A 17,203-nucleotide genomic window follows, 5' to 3' on the forward strand; every position below is an offset into this window, starting at 1 on the left:
TTGGATGCCACAAAATGACCTGACGTAAAGGATGCCAGCAAAATGCAGAACTCTCTTACATAATGTGGGTAGTATATGTCAACATAAGTAGTGAAAGGTAAGCAAACTTGGTTAAACATATCTAGCAGTGAAATAAAAGTGAGTGAGTGAGTGAGTTTGGTTAATGCCGCTTTGAACAGTATTCCAGTTATATCACAGCGTGTCAGATTAATGTGGGAGGAAAGCCTGAGAGATGCAGGTCTCAGATGTTAACCACTTCCGTGAAACCCACAGACACAGGTCTGGTGCTGACAAACCTAGAAACATAATCAGCGTGAACCGGGATTCGAACCCATGCTCATACGTTTCTACCATGCCCAAGGGACACAACTCTGTACAACGTATTGCTGATGATGACTGATTGCTCAGATGACTGGGCCACCCAGTGATATAACTTGCACTGATAAAAACTGAACATTATAAAGATAAAAGTAATAAAATAACAAAGTGATAACAAACACATGCTTCATCCTGGATAAGATAAATAGAATGCAATAAAAATGTAATGTTTTATAAAAAGAAACAAAGAATAGAAGTGTCAGATCACATATTTTGGCAACCTCTTTGAACAAGCACCTGCATATATTAAAGCAGAAAACACTGGAATTCAAACATTATTGAATATACACAAAAACAAAACACAGACATTAACATGATGAATAAAGTTATAGTCCTTAAATTGATTCCAAGATCAGCTGCATTATGCTACACTGTCAGAGGACAATCAGAGGAATAAAAAACAAAAACAGTCTGGCATGATAGTTTTGAACATCACAAAAATGCATTCATGATTATATCTATTGAAAACATGTTCCATGAACAAGCATTGTTTGCTAGGATGACAACTGGAAAAAATAAGGTCTTGGCAAAAACAATTTGCATTGGTGCTGGGTACAGCCTCAAAAGTAACAGAAACCAACATACATTTTTACAAAAATGAAAGTAGTTATATTAAGATAATGCAAAACTATTTTGAAATGAATTGCAGCAAATGAAATCTGGTGACTCACTGTGCTTCTCCACATCACAAGCAACTACGTGATCATACCAGTATACATGGTGTCAAGGTATCAGAACGTAGCACATGCCAAGCGCTTCCACTAACTTAAAACAATAGTTGACATGATGCGGACATTTTTTCGGAAAATATGGACGACATCATATACAGTTAACTTTTATAACGAACACGCTTATAACAAACTGTTTACTTAGTCCTTTCCATTTGCTGTATATATGTTGTATATATGCTTAAAGTATAGCGAACTACGGTTATAGCGAACTACGGTTATAACAAACTAAATTAGTGGTACCTTTGAGTTCATAATGACTGTAGTTTACTGTATGTATCAATATGAATCATTTGGCTAAACCAAAAACACCTGATTCCAGTAACTATGGTAACATGCCCTTAGACACTAAGGCAAAAACTGGTCAGCATTTTTCAGTTGGAAAGAACTTATTTATCATAGTTGCTGTTTTGGAATTTGTAAGTTCAAATAAAAACACTGATAAAAACAGAAACACTATTTACTGGTAATAAATGGGTTAGACGGTTAACTGTAAAATCATTTTTTCGGGCCTGGTATATCCTTAATAAGTTTCTATCAGTCAAATCATTGATGCTTGGAGATATGAATGATCAGAACATGTCAAATAAATTGAAATGATTTAAAACATGGAAATAATGTAAAATAAAGTAAAATAGGCAATTATCCATAACACAATAAATAGCTTGAATATCTGATCTTTTTTTTTAAAACCGTTATCCAGTCACTACTTTCCTTTGTAGAAACATTTGTCATCCTAACAAACATGATAAACTAACAGAACATAACCAAATACATTAAACATGTGAAAACTTTTGATTGACAATGTAAATTTGTATAAAAATATGTGGGATAAGCTCTCATTATTCAGCCCTTGCATGATTGGTGGTACTAATTACATGTAACTAATATGCATATATATATTTTCTCCAGTGTTATACATGCAGTTAAACTGTCATTTAGGTATTGGTTCTCATCTATTATGTCCATGACAGTGAAGACAAGTTATTTCTATCAACATGATCAAGTAAACATCTTGACAAGAAAAGGTAACAGAAAAAATATTCTTAAGGCTAAACATACTAAATGACATGCTGAACTTCCAGATGTTCCACTGATACTATTTTTATGATCAAATCATTGAAAACTGTTAAACGTTATGATTATATTCATAAGTTCAATATAAAGACGGACAGATCTTATCCGAAGATGAAGAACTCGTACTCCCACATCTCCAGGGAGTACTCCTCCTTGATGCAGCCCTGAAGGCCGACCTCCTGCAGCCTCTGTTCTATGAAGCTGATGACCTTCTCCACAGTCTCCTGCTTCATGTTGGCCAGCAGGTTGTCCTGTCTGCCGCCAGTCAGAAGAGGGTACAGCTTCAGGGCTGGCATCTGCTTCTCTAGGTGGGGGTTGTTGACGAAGAAACTAGGCAGCCACATACTCTGTAAAGCTGACCTAAGGAAGTGAACACAGTCTGACACCCTGTCAGCCAGTTTCTCCATTGTCCAGTTACATGGCGCACTCTCCAGGAGGAGAAAGAACAAAATGGTTTCCAGCTGGTAGGATTGGATCTCTCCTCGACTGAGAAGTGATGTTTTGTAGCCACTTGTGAACAAAGCTTTCATGATTCTAAGACAGATCTTGTGACAGCCTGTGATTCCAGCAAGCTGCAGCTTCTGGTCCATAGCAGCCAGGTAGGAAGACTCCAGATCACAGAAAGACAGGTTCCACATGAGATCAGGATCAAGACTCTCCACCCTGTCCCGGAATATTCTCATGGAACTGCTTGAGGGTCTTCTCACCTGCTGCTTGACAACCCAAGGAGTAACAGCATACACAGTAGGAAGCAGTGACAGACTAGTGTTCATCAAGGGAATGGCTGGACACAATCTAATGCCAATCTCTGGTATTCCAAGCCCAAGGCCATGCAGCATCCTAGTATCCAGTATAAGCTGCAAATCACCATCAGCTGCAGTACGGATTGAGAAAGGAAGTCTGTCAAGAAGACTCTTGTTGCTGTTCATCAATCTCTGAATGGCTTGGTCCACCAGCTCCTTACACAGAGTCAGAATCTCTTTGGGCAGGAGGTAGGTTCCGATGGAATCCGACACAGATGCCCTCTTTGTGTACTGCTTCTGCTTTTTCTCCTGCTTCATGTCCTTCACAGAGAGCAACACCTTCCCTGATGGAATATCTTCAGACACATTGTGGTATAAGACATTGTTGAGCACACACTCAGATGGCTGAATGATCATAGCAGTGTCAAACTGATTAGCTTTAGATATTTTCAGACCTTTGGCAACACTCCCTATACCTTTGAATTCAACAAACCTAAAGCTGGAACTAGATGGAGCCTTATGAAGTTCTTTCTCTAGCATCAACAATGTGTAATTAACAATCATAGAGGCAGCAAACCATTGTTCTGTGGTTACTGGGCAGTTCCTGATATGAAAGGTGAGAACATCCCTTAAATTTCTGTTTTCAATATTTCCAAAATCAATGTCATCAGTTTTCAAGGATGACCAACCAAGCCTTGTGTTCATTCTTTCAACTTCGTGCCAAGCATGTTTATCCTTTGTAGTCTGGTCATCTCCCATAAGACTCAGGTCTCCAAGAGGCAGTGAGGGGGAGCCTTGTCTTGGTCTTCGCCAGGTACTGCGACGACCAAGTCTTGGAGATACCAGGTTACTGATGGCACCTGATGATGCACTAGTAGCCAGATTTGGAGTCATACTCATGGGTTGATTTGAAAAGGATTCCGATGAGATACCCAAAGCTTTATCCAGTTCACAAAGAAACTTGTCAACGGTAGATGATAGGAAGCATTTTGTATCAGTTTTATTGACTCTTATGAATTCATGATTACATCCAGGTTTTATTATGGTTAATGTCATGGCACACTTATTTGGAGCCGGTTTTATATCTGTTGGTGCTGGCAACTCAACACCTGGTGATAGAACATCCTCCATGCCAGACTGCGAAAACTGGAAATCTTCAGATACCTCAGCAGCTATTTCCTCCCTGGATGAGGATTGATCTTGTTTTTCCTTACCTCCATACATCCGTTTTATCAAACAATAGAAGAGGAACCATATTAACATGGCTAAGACACAGGTTGCCAAAACAACACATGTCCAGTTTAGCAATATGTTTGCATTGAATGATCGTTCTTGACTGAAGTTGATAACTGTGACACATTCTTGCTCAGTGATTGTAACAGGTTTCTCCAGAGGAACTGTCTCATCCTGTGGGCTTCCAAAGAAACCCTTGATTTTTCCCCATAATGATGATTCTGATGCTGCTGATTCAAACACATCCTCATCACCTTCCTCATCCTCAGCTACAATCACATCTGGGTCCTCAGCATCTGTCCTTGATGAGGTATTGTGTAGCCTACACTGATACAGGGCAAACACAAGAGAGACATTGTAGTAGACATTCTCATCTATGGGAAACAGGAACTCCATTTTTCAGATCTGAAAAATAAGATACAATTATTTCTTAAAGACTATCATTACTTCCAGACAGGAGAGTGGTTCATGATCAGCATTTGTTTTCTTAATGTTTAGGAACTCAATTCCTTTTTCCAACACAAACAGGTGCCCAAGTATCTTTAAAATAATGAACTGTTTCCCCTTGAAACATCAGAGATAATTGCTCCCTAAGTCATTTTCACAGTCATATTTCCTAACATGCAAATCATGACATCATTTAGATCACGGTTCGTTCTGAGAACCTAAAAGAGTTTCTTTAAAAAGGTCATTGAGTAGGCTATAGATCTATTGGAGCACCTTTAGAATACAGTACCACAACTTCTCGTGAGGACGATCTCTGCCGTAGGTCACATGTCTCAAAGACAAGCAACCAGTTTTTGTGAGAATCCGTCGGACGCGAACTCGCAACCTTCGGATTGTTAGCCCGACAGCTAACCAACTGAGCTACATCCACACTGTAAAACAAGGTGGAAATTTACCTAGTCATGCCTACGACGTTACGGAACTGAACGAAAAGGGTTGAATAGGTGAAGGACCTTTACGAAGGTTACGGGTAGGCATGATGTCTCGTGACTTTAGTCTATCGACACTTACGAATGATCCCGATGGCATTTGGAACGATCATCCCATTCCGTAATCTACAAGATACCGAGTGGCGAGGAATGATCCGATACGGCACGAAATGAAAACGGCTCAAGGCGTCAGACGTCAGACGTCAAACCTGCGACTACGCATGAATGACGATTTATCTAATAATTCGTCGGGTGGATTTTGTGACCAAAAAGTGTGGTAGGGAACACTGTAAGGATGATGTGGATCATAGTAAGGAACGAGGGAGGCATGTGCATGGCTAGTGACAACACAACGGTGAGTTCGCTTTTGTATCAGTACTGAAAAAATGTAGCCGGTGAAAGCGGCTTGTGTGAATGTTCCAGGACAGTTTCCAGTAGTGAAAGTTTTCGACACAAAACCATGTAATTCTTTTTACTCGATGATTTTGTGTGAAGAATTAAGTTTAGGAGAAACTAAACGGGTAGATTCACGGGTAGGGATGATTGATCGTAAAGGGGATCCAAGGGCTAAGGACAGAATTCGGGGATTTCGGGGTAACCTAATAGCCACTAAACGGGTACCTAACCGTAATGATCGAAAATGGGGTGATTGATCGTAAAGGGGATCCAAGGGCTAAGGATAGAGTTCGGGGTAATCTACTCTAACACTAGCGATATTTGGATGTGTTCAGCATCACTATAATATCCCTAATAAACTACATTCTTGTGCATAATAATGAAAATCAATGCACCGAAAAAATAATATATGTATATTAGTTCCCATTTATAACCCTTTTAGCCCCTTGAATTACGAGAAAAACGATATAAAAAATATCTAAGAAAAGTGCTTTCGTAAACTGGCGCTTGCTATAAAATGCGCCACCGCAGGCTATATTCAGTAAACAAATATTCAAAACTCTCCCCAGCACTTGGCGTATTAAATGACATTTCGTGTAGAGATGATAGATCACTGGGAGGAGCTTATGCACACTCGATGACCCCTGACGTCACAGGGCATTGTTTCGCCGGTGTGATTGGCAACAAAATACTACAAATTATGTCATAGGCTATTGTCACGTGTTTGAAAAGTTTGTGGTACTGTATTCTAAAGGTAGGGCGATCTATGATATTGTACATTGTATATGAGCTTCTGTATGTGTGATACACTCGTATTTTTACAAAGGAATACGTCTAGATAATTTCAACAAGTAAGTGTTCAACACTTGTAAAACAAAATATGCCGTATACTGGTATGGTTTAAGGCAATATGGAATCAATCTATGACAGGAATAAACCATCTGTTGTTACCATGCAACAGAAGGAATATAAGCAATTTTGCCCTCTTGACGAGTGAAAGATGACAATATCTGATAGTTTCCAGTGTTTATGCTATTAAAGGAATTACTCAGATCTTAACACAGTCACTTACTTGGTATGAATGTATTACAAAGACAGTATTTTTCCGAGCTTGCTGAGAAAGGGTTACTATTATGGAGCACGACTTCTCAGACTCCTGAAGCAAGATACTGGATAGTGTGATTTTACTGAAACAACGGATCCATGTAAATAGACATATGGGTCGGGCGTTTCCGTAATATCACAATCCTGCTTCATAGTTCAGGGACCTGTGGACTGGAGCCGGTGTATTTGAATGTACTAACCGCGCCAATAGTAATACCGTATATCAGCTAATGGTTCTGTATTAATACCTAGCTTATAGTATTACATTGATACTCGTCTAATGGTCTCGTATCAGCCTAATTCAACTAATAAATTAGGTAATAAATAACATTACTGTCATGCAAAATGGTAGTCTAGTTGTTGTTTTTCAAACAAACTTACGTTAATGATTTGTGTCATTTGTTTTGTAAATAAAATCCGTCATGGAGTTACTTCCCTTGATAAAGGGGCATTACTTCCTAACTTTGAAATTTGAATACCACCAAAAAACAAACACTCTCGACTTTCTTGGTAGTCATAATGATAACAGTTAATGTACACACTACATTCAATCATAATTCGACTTTAGTTTTAAAGTTACTTGAGTCTAGTAGTATATGATTATCATAACTATTTCATTACCTGAACATTATTCAGTTTTACTAAACCTTGGCCTAAGGCCGATCCGACTGGACTGATACACATAAGATAGTCAATTTGTACTAGGTAATACCAAGCAAGTTCTCTTGTGCATATAAATACATCGTAAATACACACGTGAAGATCTGGGGTAGAATAGGTCTACAGCAACCCATGCTTGCTGTAAAAGGCGACTATGCTTGTCATAAAAGGCGACTAACGGGATTGTGTGGACAGGCTCGCTGACTTGGTTGATGCATGTCATCGAACCCAATTGCGTGGATCGATGCTCATGATGTCAATCACTGGATTGTCAGGTCAAGACTCGATTATTTACAGACCGCCGCCACATAGGTGGAATATTTCTGAGTGCGGCATTAAACAACAAACAAACAAACAAAACTAGCCAAAGTAATCAGTGCCTTATGCGAAACTCAGCCCTTGTCTGAGTACACATCTACTCATTCAACCTCAACTGCATCGTTATATTACTCCTTTGTTATAAAGGCTAATTACATATTTATAATTAATTAATAATTAAGCTTAAGATTGATACCCTGCGAGCAACTCTAGAAAGAGGTAGTGATAAGTAGGGGTCGATAGTACGAACATCGATTCACGTCGTCGGGTTACCATGACATCAAGCCTGGAGAAAGCTGATATCCCCCATCGTAAATTAACCAATCTATAATGCAATCAAATCAAATATTCATTAGTCCATACTCAGTATCTGAGTAATCTTTCGCAGGAAGATTTCAAAAGAAGGAGTCGTACATTTTGACGTTAATGTGCGTGTATGTATTGTCTTTGGAGCGAAGTGAGGTGAAATGGGATTAAAGACGCGTTCAAGATTATTTTATTTACCCACATGCATGCATGCATGCACGTGTGTGTGTTTGTGTGTGTGTGTGTGTGTGTGTGTGTGTGTGTGGCTGCTTGTACTAATGCCGGTTCTGTTACTTACTTCATTGGAGATTTTACGTGCGCTTTCCGACTGCAAGCGTATGTCGCACACGGGCCCGCCAGGCCATTTAATGTGTTCCGAAAGGGGGAAAAAGGAAGTGGTGGTGCAACCCAGGGGGGGGGGTTGGGGGGGGGGGGGGGGGGGGGGGTTAAGGGTTGCATATACAGTAATATTGAGTGGGTCGGAGGCGAACTAAGGGAGCTGTTTGTGGTGGGTGGTTTGTTTGTTTACGTGATTTGGTTTTATTAGTTTATTTTGGGTTTAAATGCAACTAATTAGTCCTGTTTTAATTGAGTATACGACTAAGGCAGTATTAAGATTTAGGGTGGTCTGTAGTGTAGTTCGGTGTGTTTAGTGGTGTGTGCAGTGAATGAGTACATGTTCTGGTGTTTCTTGTTGTTTGCAATGTGGGCAGGTTCCTGTTGCGTGTAATTTACCTTTTTTTAAGGTGGTTATTTAGTTTGGTGTCGCCTGTTTGTAGTTTAGTGATTATTCTGTCGATTTTTTTGATGGGTGTAGTATTTTTGGTTTGGTTAGGTGTTTTTTAAGAACTTTTCTGATTTGGCTATTTGAGTTAAGTTATATATTTTGCCATTTTTTTGGTGATTTTTTGTTTCGTGACACTTTTAATTTCTGATTTGGAGATAAGTAAGTTTAGGCTTATTTCTGGGAGTTTAAGGGATAACTTTGCTGCTTTATCGGCGTTTTCATTGGCAAAGATTCCTACATGGGTGGGGATCCTAATTCTATCGTGAATTCGAATTGTTTGCCTGCCTAAGTTAAGTCATTTGAGCATTTGAGTATTTGATTTATTAGTTTGTGTTTTTATTTTTGAGGGCTTGCAGTCCACTGAGGGAGTCGGTGAGGATAAGGATTTTTTGGTGTTTTTTAGATTGCTGATTGTGTAGGGCCGGTTCTGTTGTGCAAGCCGACTGATATATCCCTGCCACAATTCCACATGGATACCCAACTCAGACACAGTATACTGACTCTGAGCCGGCCAGTCTATTATATCCCGTAATGACGAGCGTCAGAGTAACAGGTACCATCGTTTTGAAGTCGTTTGGTATCACGCGGCCAGTGGATCGAACCACCGACCTTCCGATGGCCGTCCGTTTAACATCGACCCATACACACATGGTCAAATAAAACATCAGATCCCGATCAGACCGAAATGTGTTTCGGCTTAATAATTTCCTTGTATTTATGCGTTAGAACGTGTAAAAAACGTTGTACATGTTTGGAATCTTCGCATTGCTTGTATTGGTGTATTGGTCGCACACAAAGGAGAACATCGCAATATATTCTTGATTTTATGATGAACAATACAGCAGTTGTCATCTGAGGAACCTTGAGGGACAAGTAGTAGTAGTAGTCGTAGTCGTAGTAGTAGTAGTAGTAGTAGCAGAATAACTTAGGGGGAGTTTGGACCAATACTGTGTCTACTTGCGCCCAGTTCATAACAATATCTCAATTCAATCGTTAGTTTTGCACACAATTTTACATTAAAAATAACAGGCACAGTGTACACTCCTGTCATGTGTGCCCAACTTCCGTGGGACAGACCGATTGGTGTAGCTGCTCGAGAAGTCGACCTATTTTATAACCAGCAGCCTATAGAACCGAATCTGGGGGTGGGGTTGGGTGGGGTGTCCAGGGTCTGGACTCAATCAGGTTGCTAATATCCATATCCCAATGCTTGTACAGGTAGGGGTCACATCGAGGCATTACCAGCCATGCTCCTTCATTCCTTCAGCTTCACAACACGTATGATTGGAACCATGGATGAAAGTACGGAGGCACCGTCATGTAAAGACACTATTGAAAACCAAATAATGTAGTATGTTGTCGACAGTAAAATTATCTGAGAGAGGATTTTCACATTTTGGTGTCTACTGGTCTGTATTCGTGAGTGCTTGAGTTTGATTACACGTCTTGCGTTTCAGTTTTATCAGCATGATGCAGGAAGAAAGCTCAGTATGATGGATGTCTTCGATCTGTGTTCCTTTGGCGAAACCACAAGTGTGATGTTGACAAACCAAGAAACAAAATTAGTGTGAATCTGAGATTGGAACCCACAGTCAAGGGTTTCTGGCAAGTCTGAGGGATGCCCTTTACGACAGGGTCGCCCATGCACCCTAATCTGTATTGCAAGTATTGAAGATTTTCAAAATCCTAATGGTTTATTGCAATCACATTAAAATAAGATCTTTTGTCCATAAGAGTGATTGAGTTTGGTTTTATGCTGCTTTTAGCAATATTCCAGCAATATTCCGGTGGGGGACACCTGAAATGAGCTTCACACATTGTATCCATTTGGGGAAACGGACCAGGGCCTTCAGTGTGAGGAGCAAAGGCTTTCACCACTAGGCTACCCCGCCGCCTCTGGTCCATTAGAGTCTGCGTTAGGTGAACCCTGAGTGAACCATGAGGGCTCAATGTAAAAGAAGGATGTGTGGGTTCATGAGCCAATCTGTTATTAGCTTCATAGAATGATTCAGCTTCATTTCTTCCCCACTTTGTTTGAAAATTACTATCTTTATAATAGTTAATTAAAAATTCATGTTGAAAGGTATGCACCAGGGAAAAAGATTTGATTTTAGTAAGACTGAGTTAATTGAGAACAAATGTCGGAAGAGAGAGTTGGATTACACACTGTACATTCTACTGAACAATAGGCAGTTCTTAACCTAAGATGCAACTGCATAGATTGCTGTCAAGACTAGGCGATACCATACAGTATTTCCTCGAATAAAGGCAGGGGTCTCAGAATAATCACCAGGTATTTTTTATGCACAGAATTTACCCCATTATCATCATATCTGATTAAATACCGGGGATAATGAGTGTCTGAAATGAATATACGCCCAGGCTTTTAATCAAGGAAATATACGGTATTCGTAAACTATTAACAACCAAGCCCTTGTATGATCAATTCAAAGTGTTTTATTCAATCAAGTGACATAATTATCTGGCAATCACATACATGAATGTTCCACATCGGAATAATACACAGACATGTTGGTACACACTGGACTGGTAATTTCATTATAGCTACACATGATCATTCACATACAATAACTGTATTGCCATAGTTCTTAAAGATGTAAGGACTAGTTTCCTATAGGATTGAGCATCTTTTCTGTACTAATTTGCACAAGCATCGCAAACCACCACCACTGGCTCCTCATAATCTCAACATTTTAACATACTACAAAAATATTTCACTCTTTCAAGGGTTTCAGTGAAAATGTAATTGTTTCTGGACAGATGTTAATGTGTGGTCAAATCATATTTCGTTGACTATAATATCAACTCAGCTGTTAGGTTGTGTAATATTAACAAGTGGATCATTTCAGAATTTCAAGGATTTCAGTATTTTGTTCCTGTAGATGGACCAAGTTGGCAAAATAAGCATCTAGTATATTTATAAGTGAAACTGTGAAGTAAAAAACTAGTGTGTGATCTGCACAGTGAACTGTCTTCACTAAGCACAAATTATTACGTCATTACAAAGTATGAATGAACTGTTACACACAGCACGAAATAGACTGACACTGAAATTTTTCAAAGATAGAAAACAAAATAACCAATAAACATTTGATTCCCATCCTTGATTTAGCTGTCAACAGACTGGACTAGTTCCAGTTTGATAAACATTTAGTGTTCCTGCAACTACACAAGAGGACAGAACACAGAAGACAAGGACTGGATGAACCTGTACAATTCTAGTGATAACCCTACCAGACAAAAATGTACACCAAGCTATATCATTTAAATATACACAACCATAATTGTTACCTACATCACAGTCAGCCATCTTCGGAACAGGAACGCGCAACAGCTTCGTGCCACAATCAGGTCCTCAAATAATACACTGAAGATACCATGCAAGATAGCAAGGTCTGGTCACACTCTGTGTCAGAAACGTCTCACCAGCTCTCCAATTCAATTAATCACACAAGGATAAAATGAACGGTTGCCCACAATGTTTATGATGTTGGATGTACTTGAAATGATGCTAAGCTGCTGCTTTCCAGGACGAAAAAACCTCCTTCAACTCTTAAGTCCATGTCCATTACTGGAACAAGTTATCCTCATTTTGGGTCAATATTAGATCACATTGATGAGTTTTATTCCAGAAACAAAGCATAGTTTTATATGGAGTTATTTGACTTTTAGTTAATAACTATATGCCAAACTAATTCATCTCCAGTTGAAAATGATTTCATAGGACTAACTGTCTAATAACAAATATCAGTAATGAGGTCTGTGGGGTGATCATGTCTGCTCAATGTTCTTACAGATGCTAAATCAGTTCCATAATACTAATCTATGCCCAAGCCTCTCCCACAAAGCAAGCTTTATTTTAAAACTGCCACATCTCACAGGGAACTCTGGTACTCTGGCAGCAAAGAGGACAAGCATGAACAGTTTACACAGCAGTGTTGAGATTGAGGGACGAACATAGCACGAAACCAAGGTTTAACTTGACAGGAATAATATTTTTCAAGAAACTGAAAAGATTTGAGATAACTAGAGGCTAGTGTGCCTTCTTTTAGACTAAAATGGCCTAGAAAGGATCTCTGCACTCAACTGTCGTAGCTCAGTGTAACATCACAGTACTTGTAACTCTAAGCTCACAGAGTAGAACAGGGTCCGGGCCAGTTTCAAACTCAGGCATCGCCATCCAAAAACACATCCACACAAATACCAAAACATGATTCACATCAAAGAAACTTATGGGATAAGGTTTTCAGATTTTTTCTGAAGTGCCTGTGGACTCATATATCATATTTGTGTTTACCCTCCAATCAATCGACAGTTTCACATAATCCAATATGAATGTCGATATCATTCCCGGCATATTTACATCTGTACATAATACTGTTCTTCATAACTCAGCAAGGACTACAAGTGACTAATTGCAAGTATATACAAACTCAAACCTTGTGAGCACTATGTATAGGGCTGAAAGCTTTTAACATAAGACAGAACGTGACTACATGCAGATTAACAATGGATACAATCAACAATGTGTAACAATCAACAATGGCTGTGGCAGTATTCTTCCTTGGGAGATACGGTCCGACCTAACTTGGTGTGACGGGGTGACAATGTCGAGATCACACACAACTTCACGGGAACCAACAGGCACCAGGGAGGAAATCACAACTTGAAGCACTTCATCGTGCATGGACACATGAATGAAGCAGTTTCCTTTGCCTATAGCTCATCTCCGAGTACTGGTAAGTGCAACAGTGTATAAAAGATCAGCAATAATGCCTAATATATATTACTTAACCTCTACCTGACTGGAGTTGTGCAGAAGCATTTATTTGGGGCTTCAAATGTCATTTTTAAGATCCACCACTGTAGAGTATAATAATACAGTGAAGCCTTGGATTATTCTAACCTGCACAATCTATCAAATGTTTAGTCCATTGCCAAAAGACTTGCATCTTTAAATAACCAGGGGGAATCACCACTACTTAATATGTTCCTATCTTTATAACCAGGCAGGATCTGAGTGTAGTAGATACATCACACAGCAGAGAGGACAAGATATTGGAGCTGCTAGTCTCCAGGTGAGAAGCAGGAGTCAGCTGATGCCACAACTTCAGCATCTACATGGGTAACTGAACAAATAAAATATCAGCTCCATTACAAGTGGAAACATCATCACAGTTACCTAATGAGTGAGTTGGGCTTAACACTGCTCTGAACAGTATTCCAGTTATATCACAGCGTGTGAGTAAAGCCCAAAGTGATGCAGGTCTCAGACGTTTACCACTTTGGTAAAACCCTCAAGCATGGTGCTGAAAAACCTAGAAACATTATTCAGAGCGAACAGGGATTTGAACCCACCATCATAAGTTTATACACAGCGAAACTGCAGCACCTAAGACAACAGGGCTACCTGTGCCCCTATTTACCCTAAGTACTAATTCACCTTGTCCAAACAGTAAGGAAGGAGGCATTGTATTATTATTTTCTTTCAAAAATTGTGATGACTGAGTTGGTTCAGAAGGATGATAACCTACTAATTAATCTATACAGGTTAAGGAAGGTGTTACAACTGCTTGTAAATTACCGGGGTACAATCCCTTTACCTAATCTCCAAGAGACAACTTTGACATCTCATACACAGTCATTGTTCCCTGCCAATGTCAAACACAGAAATGATTCCTTGCAGAAATCTACGAAAACAGTAATGGTGATACCACCTATGGATAACTATGAACTTACTTCAGTTTTGTTTATATCTATTTCCCTAACTGTACCTGATGAAGAACTCAAACATTTCCAAACGAGACATGTAAATTGACAGCACAACACATCTGTACTACGTGCCATAGGAACAGAATCAAGGTGCATGTCTCCCAGGTTTGGGGTTATTTCCAGAAGCCAAGACTATGAGATCAAAGCAAAAAAAAACCTACTTAATTATGCAGAGTTCAGTTTTGTCCACTTCTGAATCAGTGATGTAAGCAGCCAAGCAATAGAAACTGACAGTAAAAGTCTACTACTCCTCATAATGATAACATGTAGCAAAACCCTAAAAAGGAGAACTTTCTACTAGTAATTGATGCCTTAACTATATTGGGCAGTTTGGCAAGGACTATAGGACAACAAGACTAGTGCCAATTTCTAATGCTGTCAACCTATGCTATCTTTCTCCATCCTAATTTAATTATACCCCAGAAAATAATATTATCTTCATATTTGTCTGCTCTTAAAACAGGAACCAAGTTCATTACACTATCCTCCTAAACTTTGACCCGGCTGGGAGATGAAACACAGCCACATAGAAGCGCCATGCCTCCTTCAAAAGGTAGGAAGCAGAAGGCTAACAAGTAGAAGTATGACTGCAACGAGGTGGAGATACCAAGTACTGCAAGAAAATTGAAGTAAAACGTCCTAGCTAAACAAAACAACACACAAGTAGAACTGAAGATCAAAGAAAAACAGCTATGATCTCAAAGTCAGACAGTTATTTCTACATGGGCCACACATACATCAGAATCATCAATAAACTAAACACATAAGAAGTTTGTTAATAAACTGACAACCTATGAAAAACGAAGGTTTAAGGTTTCACAAAAGGATTTACCTTTCAAATATGAAACCAAAGTGAAGACAAAGCCAACACTGATAAAGAAGTTGAATGTCAAGAAAGTGACTCGTTGGCATGAAACCCACCCATGGAGGAGCCCACCATGATATAGTACACAGTAAAAAGTCAAACAAAAATCTCAACCATGATCAAGTTAAATCCCACAGAAAAAACGTTCATTATAAAACCGATGGAATGATGAAGAATAACAAATCAATGTAAGTCGTGTGCATTGTTTCCAGGAAACAAATTGTGAGAAATAGCACAAGAATAACACAGTCTAGTTGAATATCCTGCAACACAAGTCACTGTGGCTGTTCAGCCCTCTTGTGTCACATTCAAAAATATGAGACCAACATTTCTCTTATATTCTAAAGGATGAGTCGGACAAGGGTTCCACACTTCCGTCACATAATCCTCCCGGATTCACCGCACAGTACTATTGCTTTGGGAGAAGTGTTGTTTTCTCTATAATATTACAAATGTGTCATATCACTATTATTCCATACTCCTATACTGCAACATATTGGCAATATCCCACTTCCTCTGTTTATGTTATAACATTGTCCTCTGTTGGATTTATCTGTTGAAGCACGGGCAATATCACACCTCAAGCTCCCCGAAGACCTTTCGGCACCAGATGACCCCCTCGCCTCGAGGTTTGTCATCATTCTGAAGTCTTCTCACATCTGCAGGGTTCAACTTGTCAAATGCCAGGGAAAACTCACGATCAAACGCATCTGAAAAGAAGCGAAATAATTTGAAACAAAATTAATTTGCAATGTACAATATAGGAAGTTCATTATTGGGTAACGACAGATCCTGTGCAAAATGAAAAATAAGTACCCATGAGTATGACAATTTAAAATTAAATAAAAATGGGGTCACATGGTTGCTTGTGAGTAAATCACAAAAATAAGCTGTCTTGTCAACTCATCAAGTACATATCAGACTTGAATATCTTGAATGCTGAATGTCTGCTGTTTGATCAAAGGTATCATCATTGTCACTAGAATAACATCCCTTCTTTTCATCCTTGATTTTGTAGCCAATGTGTTCTCACAAAAGCACGTTCATAAGAGAACCATTTAAAACAAAAATGGTTTAAAATTAATGAAGTATTTAAGCTCACATTTTGTTCAATTCTAGTAACACCACACTTTACTGATTATAGCATTTCTTTGTTTGAACAATATTTTTCATGGCACATGTACAAAGAATATTATCAACAATTAGAATCTATGTTAAATTTTTGTCACCTGAAATCGTGATAAATACACTTGAGAAAAGATGTCAAATATGACCGTAGCATGCAAGCATCAGAAAGTGGTCAAAGATGGAGCTAATATGCAGGGTGTACCAGTGGATGCCCAATAGACATACATGATACTTGAGTTATCATTTTCTGTTTGTAACCAAACCTTCTTAGAGAAATAAGCCACACATAGCTCATCTTGTAATTTCAGCGGTCTGATCTACGATCTCTATTCTATGGTCTTGTTTACACCAGCTGATTGCTGTATATGAACAACGCCTAAAATCAGTCAAAGTTGTAAATTGACACATTAATTTGTAATTTTGACGCAACACTTTATGTTAACAGGAAGAATGTGTCGATAATACAAGGCAGAAATTAACTCTGTATTTGGCCTGATATATCATACCAAAACACCGAAAGTTGAGATACTGTAATTTTCATGTGAACTCAAAATTACCTTGAACACAAAGGATCTGTCATCAAACCAAATTATTAAACAAATAAATTGTTCGAGAACACTTTTCCCAAACAAGTCACCAAGCATGAATAATATCATATGAGACTGGCAACAACCTACACAATGTTAAATGTTGGAAGTTCTACTAGCAATAGGCATCATAAGGTAAACTATCACAGAATATTCACACAAAGT

The 17,203-nt window shown here is 38.9% G+C and overlaps 2 protein-coding genes across 2 annotated transcripts in view; both read right to left on the reverse strand.

The window, feature by feature from the left end:
• Positions 1–587: 587 nt before the first annotated feature.
• LOC139459423 (uncharacterized) lies at positions 588–7,033 on the reverse strand. Its single transcript, XM_071240877.1, has 2 exons — positions 6,976–7,033; positions 588–4,564 (listed from the first exon to the last, which is right to left on the reverse strand). The coding sequence occupies exon 2, from the start codon at positions 4,553–4,555 to the stop codon at positions 2,285–2,287; it is 2,271 nt and encodes a 756-aa protein (XP_071096978.1). The 5' UTR covers positions 4,556–4,564; positions 6,976–7,033; the 3' UTR covers positions 588–2,284.
• A 4,079-nt stretch (positions 7,034–11,112) lies between these two features.
• The window catches only part of LOC139472118 (C-myc promoter-binding protein-like), an 82,620-nt gene continuing 76,529 nt past the window's right edge, over positions 11,113–17,203 (reverse strand). The window contains exon 37 of the mRNA XM_071254534.1: positions 11,113–16,033. Within this exon, the coding sequence (XP_071110635.1) occupies positions 15,897–16,033 (137 nt within the window). The 3' untranslated portion in view covers positions 11,113–15,896. The remainder of the gene's footprint in view (positions 16,034–17,203) is intronic.

This window comes from Haliotis cracherodii, unplaced genomic scaffold (assembly GCF_022045235.1).
Source record: "Haliotis cracherodii isolate W230 unplaced genomic scaffold, xgHalCrac1.p SCAF_1, whole genome shotgun sequence".
Lineage (NCBI taxonomy): Eukaryota > Metazoa > Mollusca > Gastropoda > Lepetellida > Haliotidae > Haliotis > Haliotis cracherodii.

Coding starts and splice junctions, on each gene's coding strand:
- LOC139459423 (XM_071240877.1), bottom strand. CDS start 4,555: ATGGAGTTCCTGTTTCCCATAGATGAGAATGTCTACTACAATGTCTCT.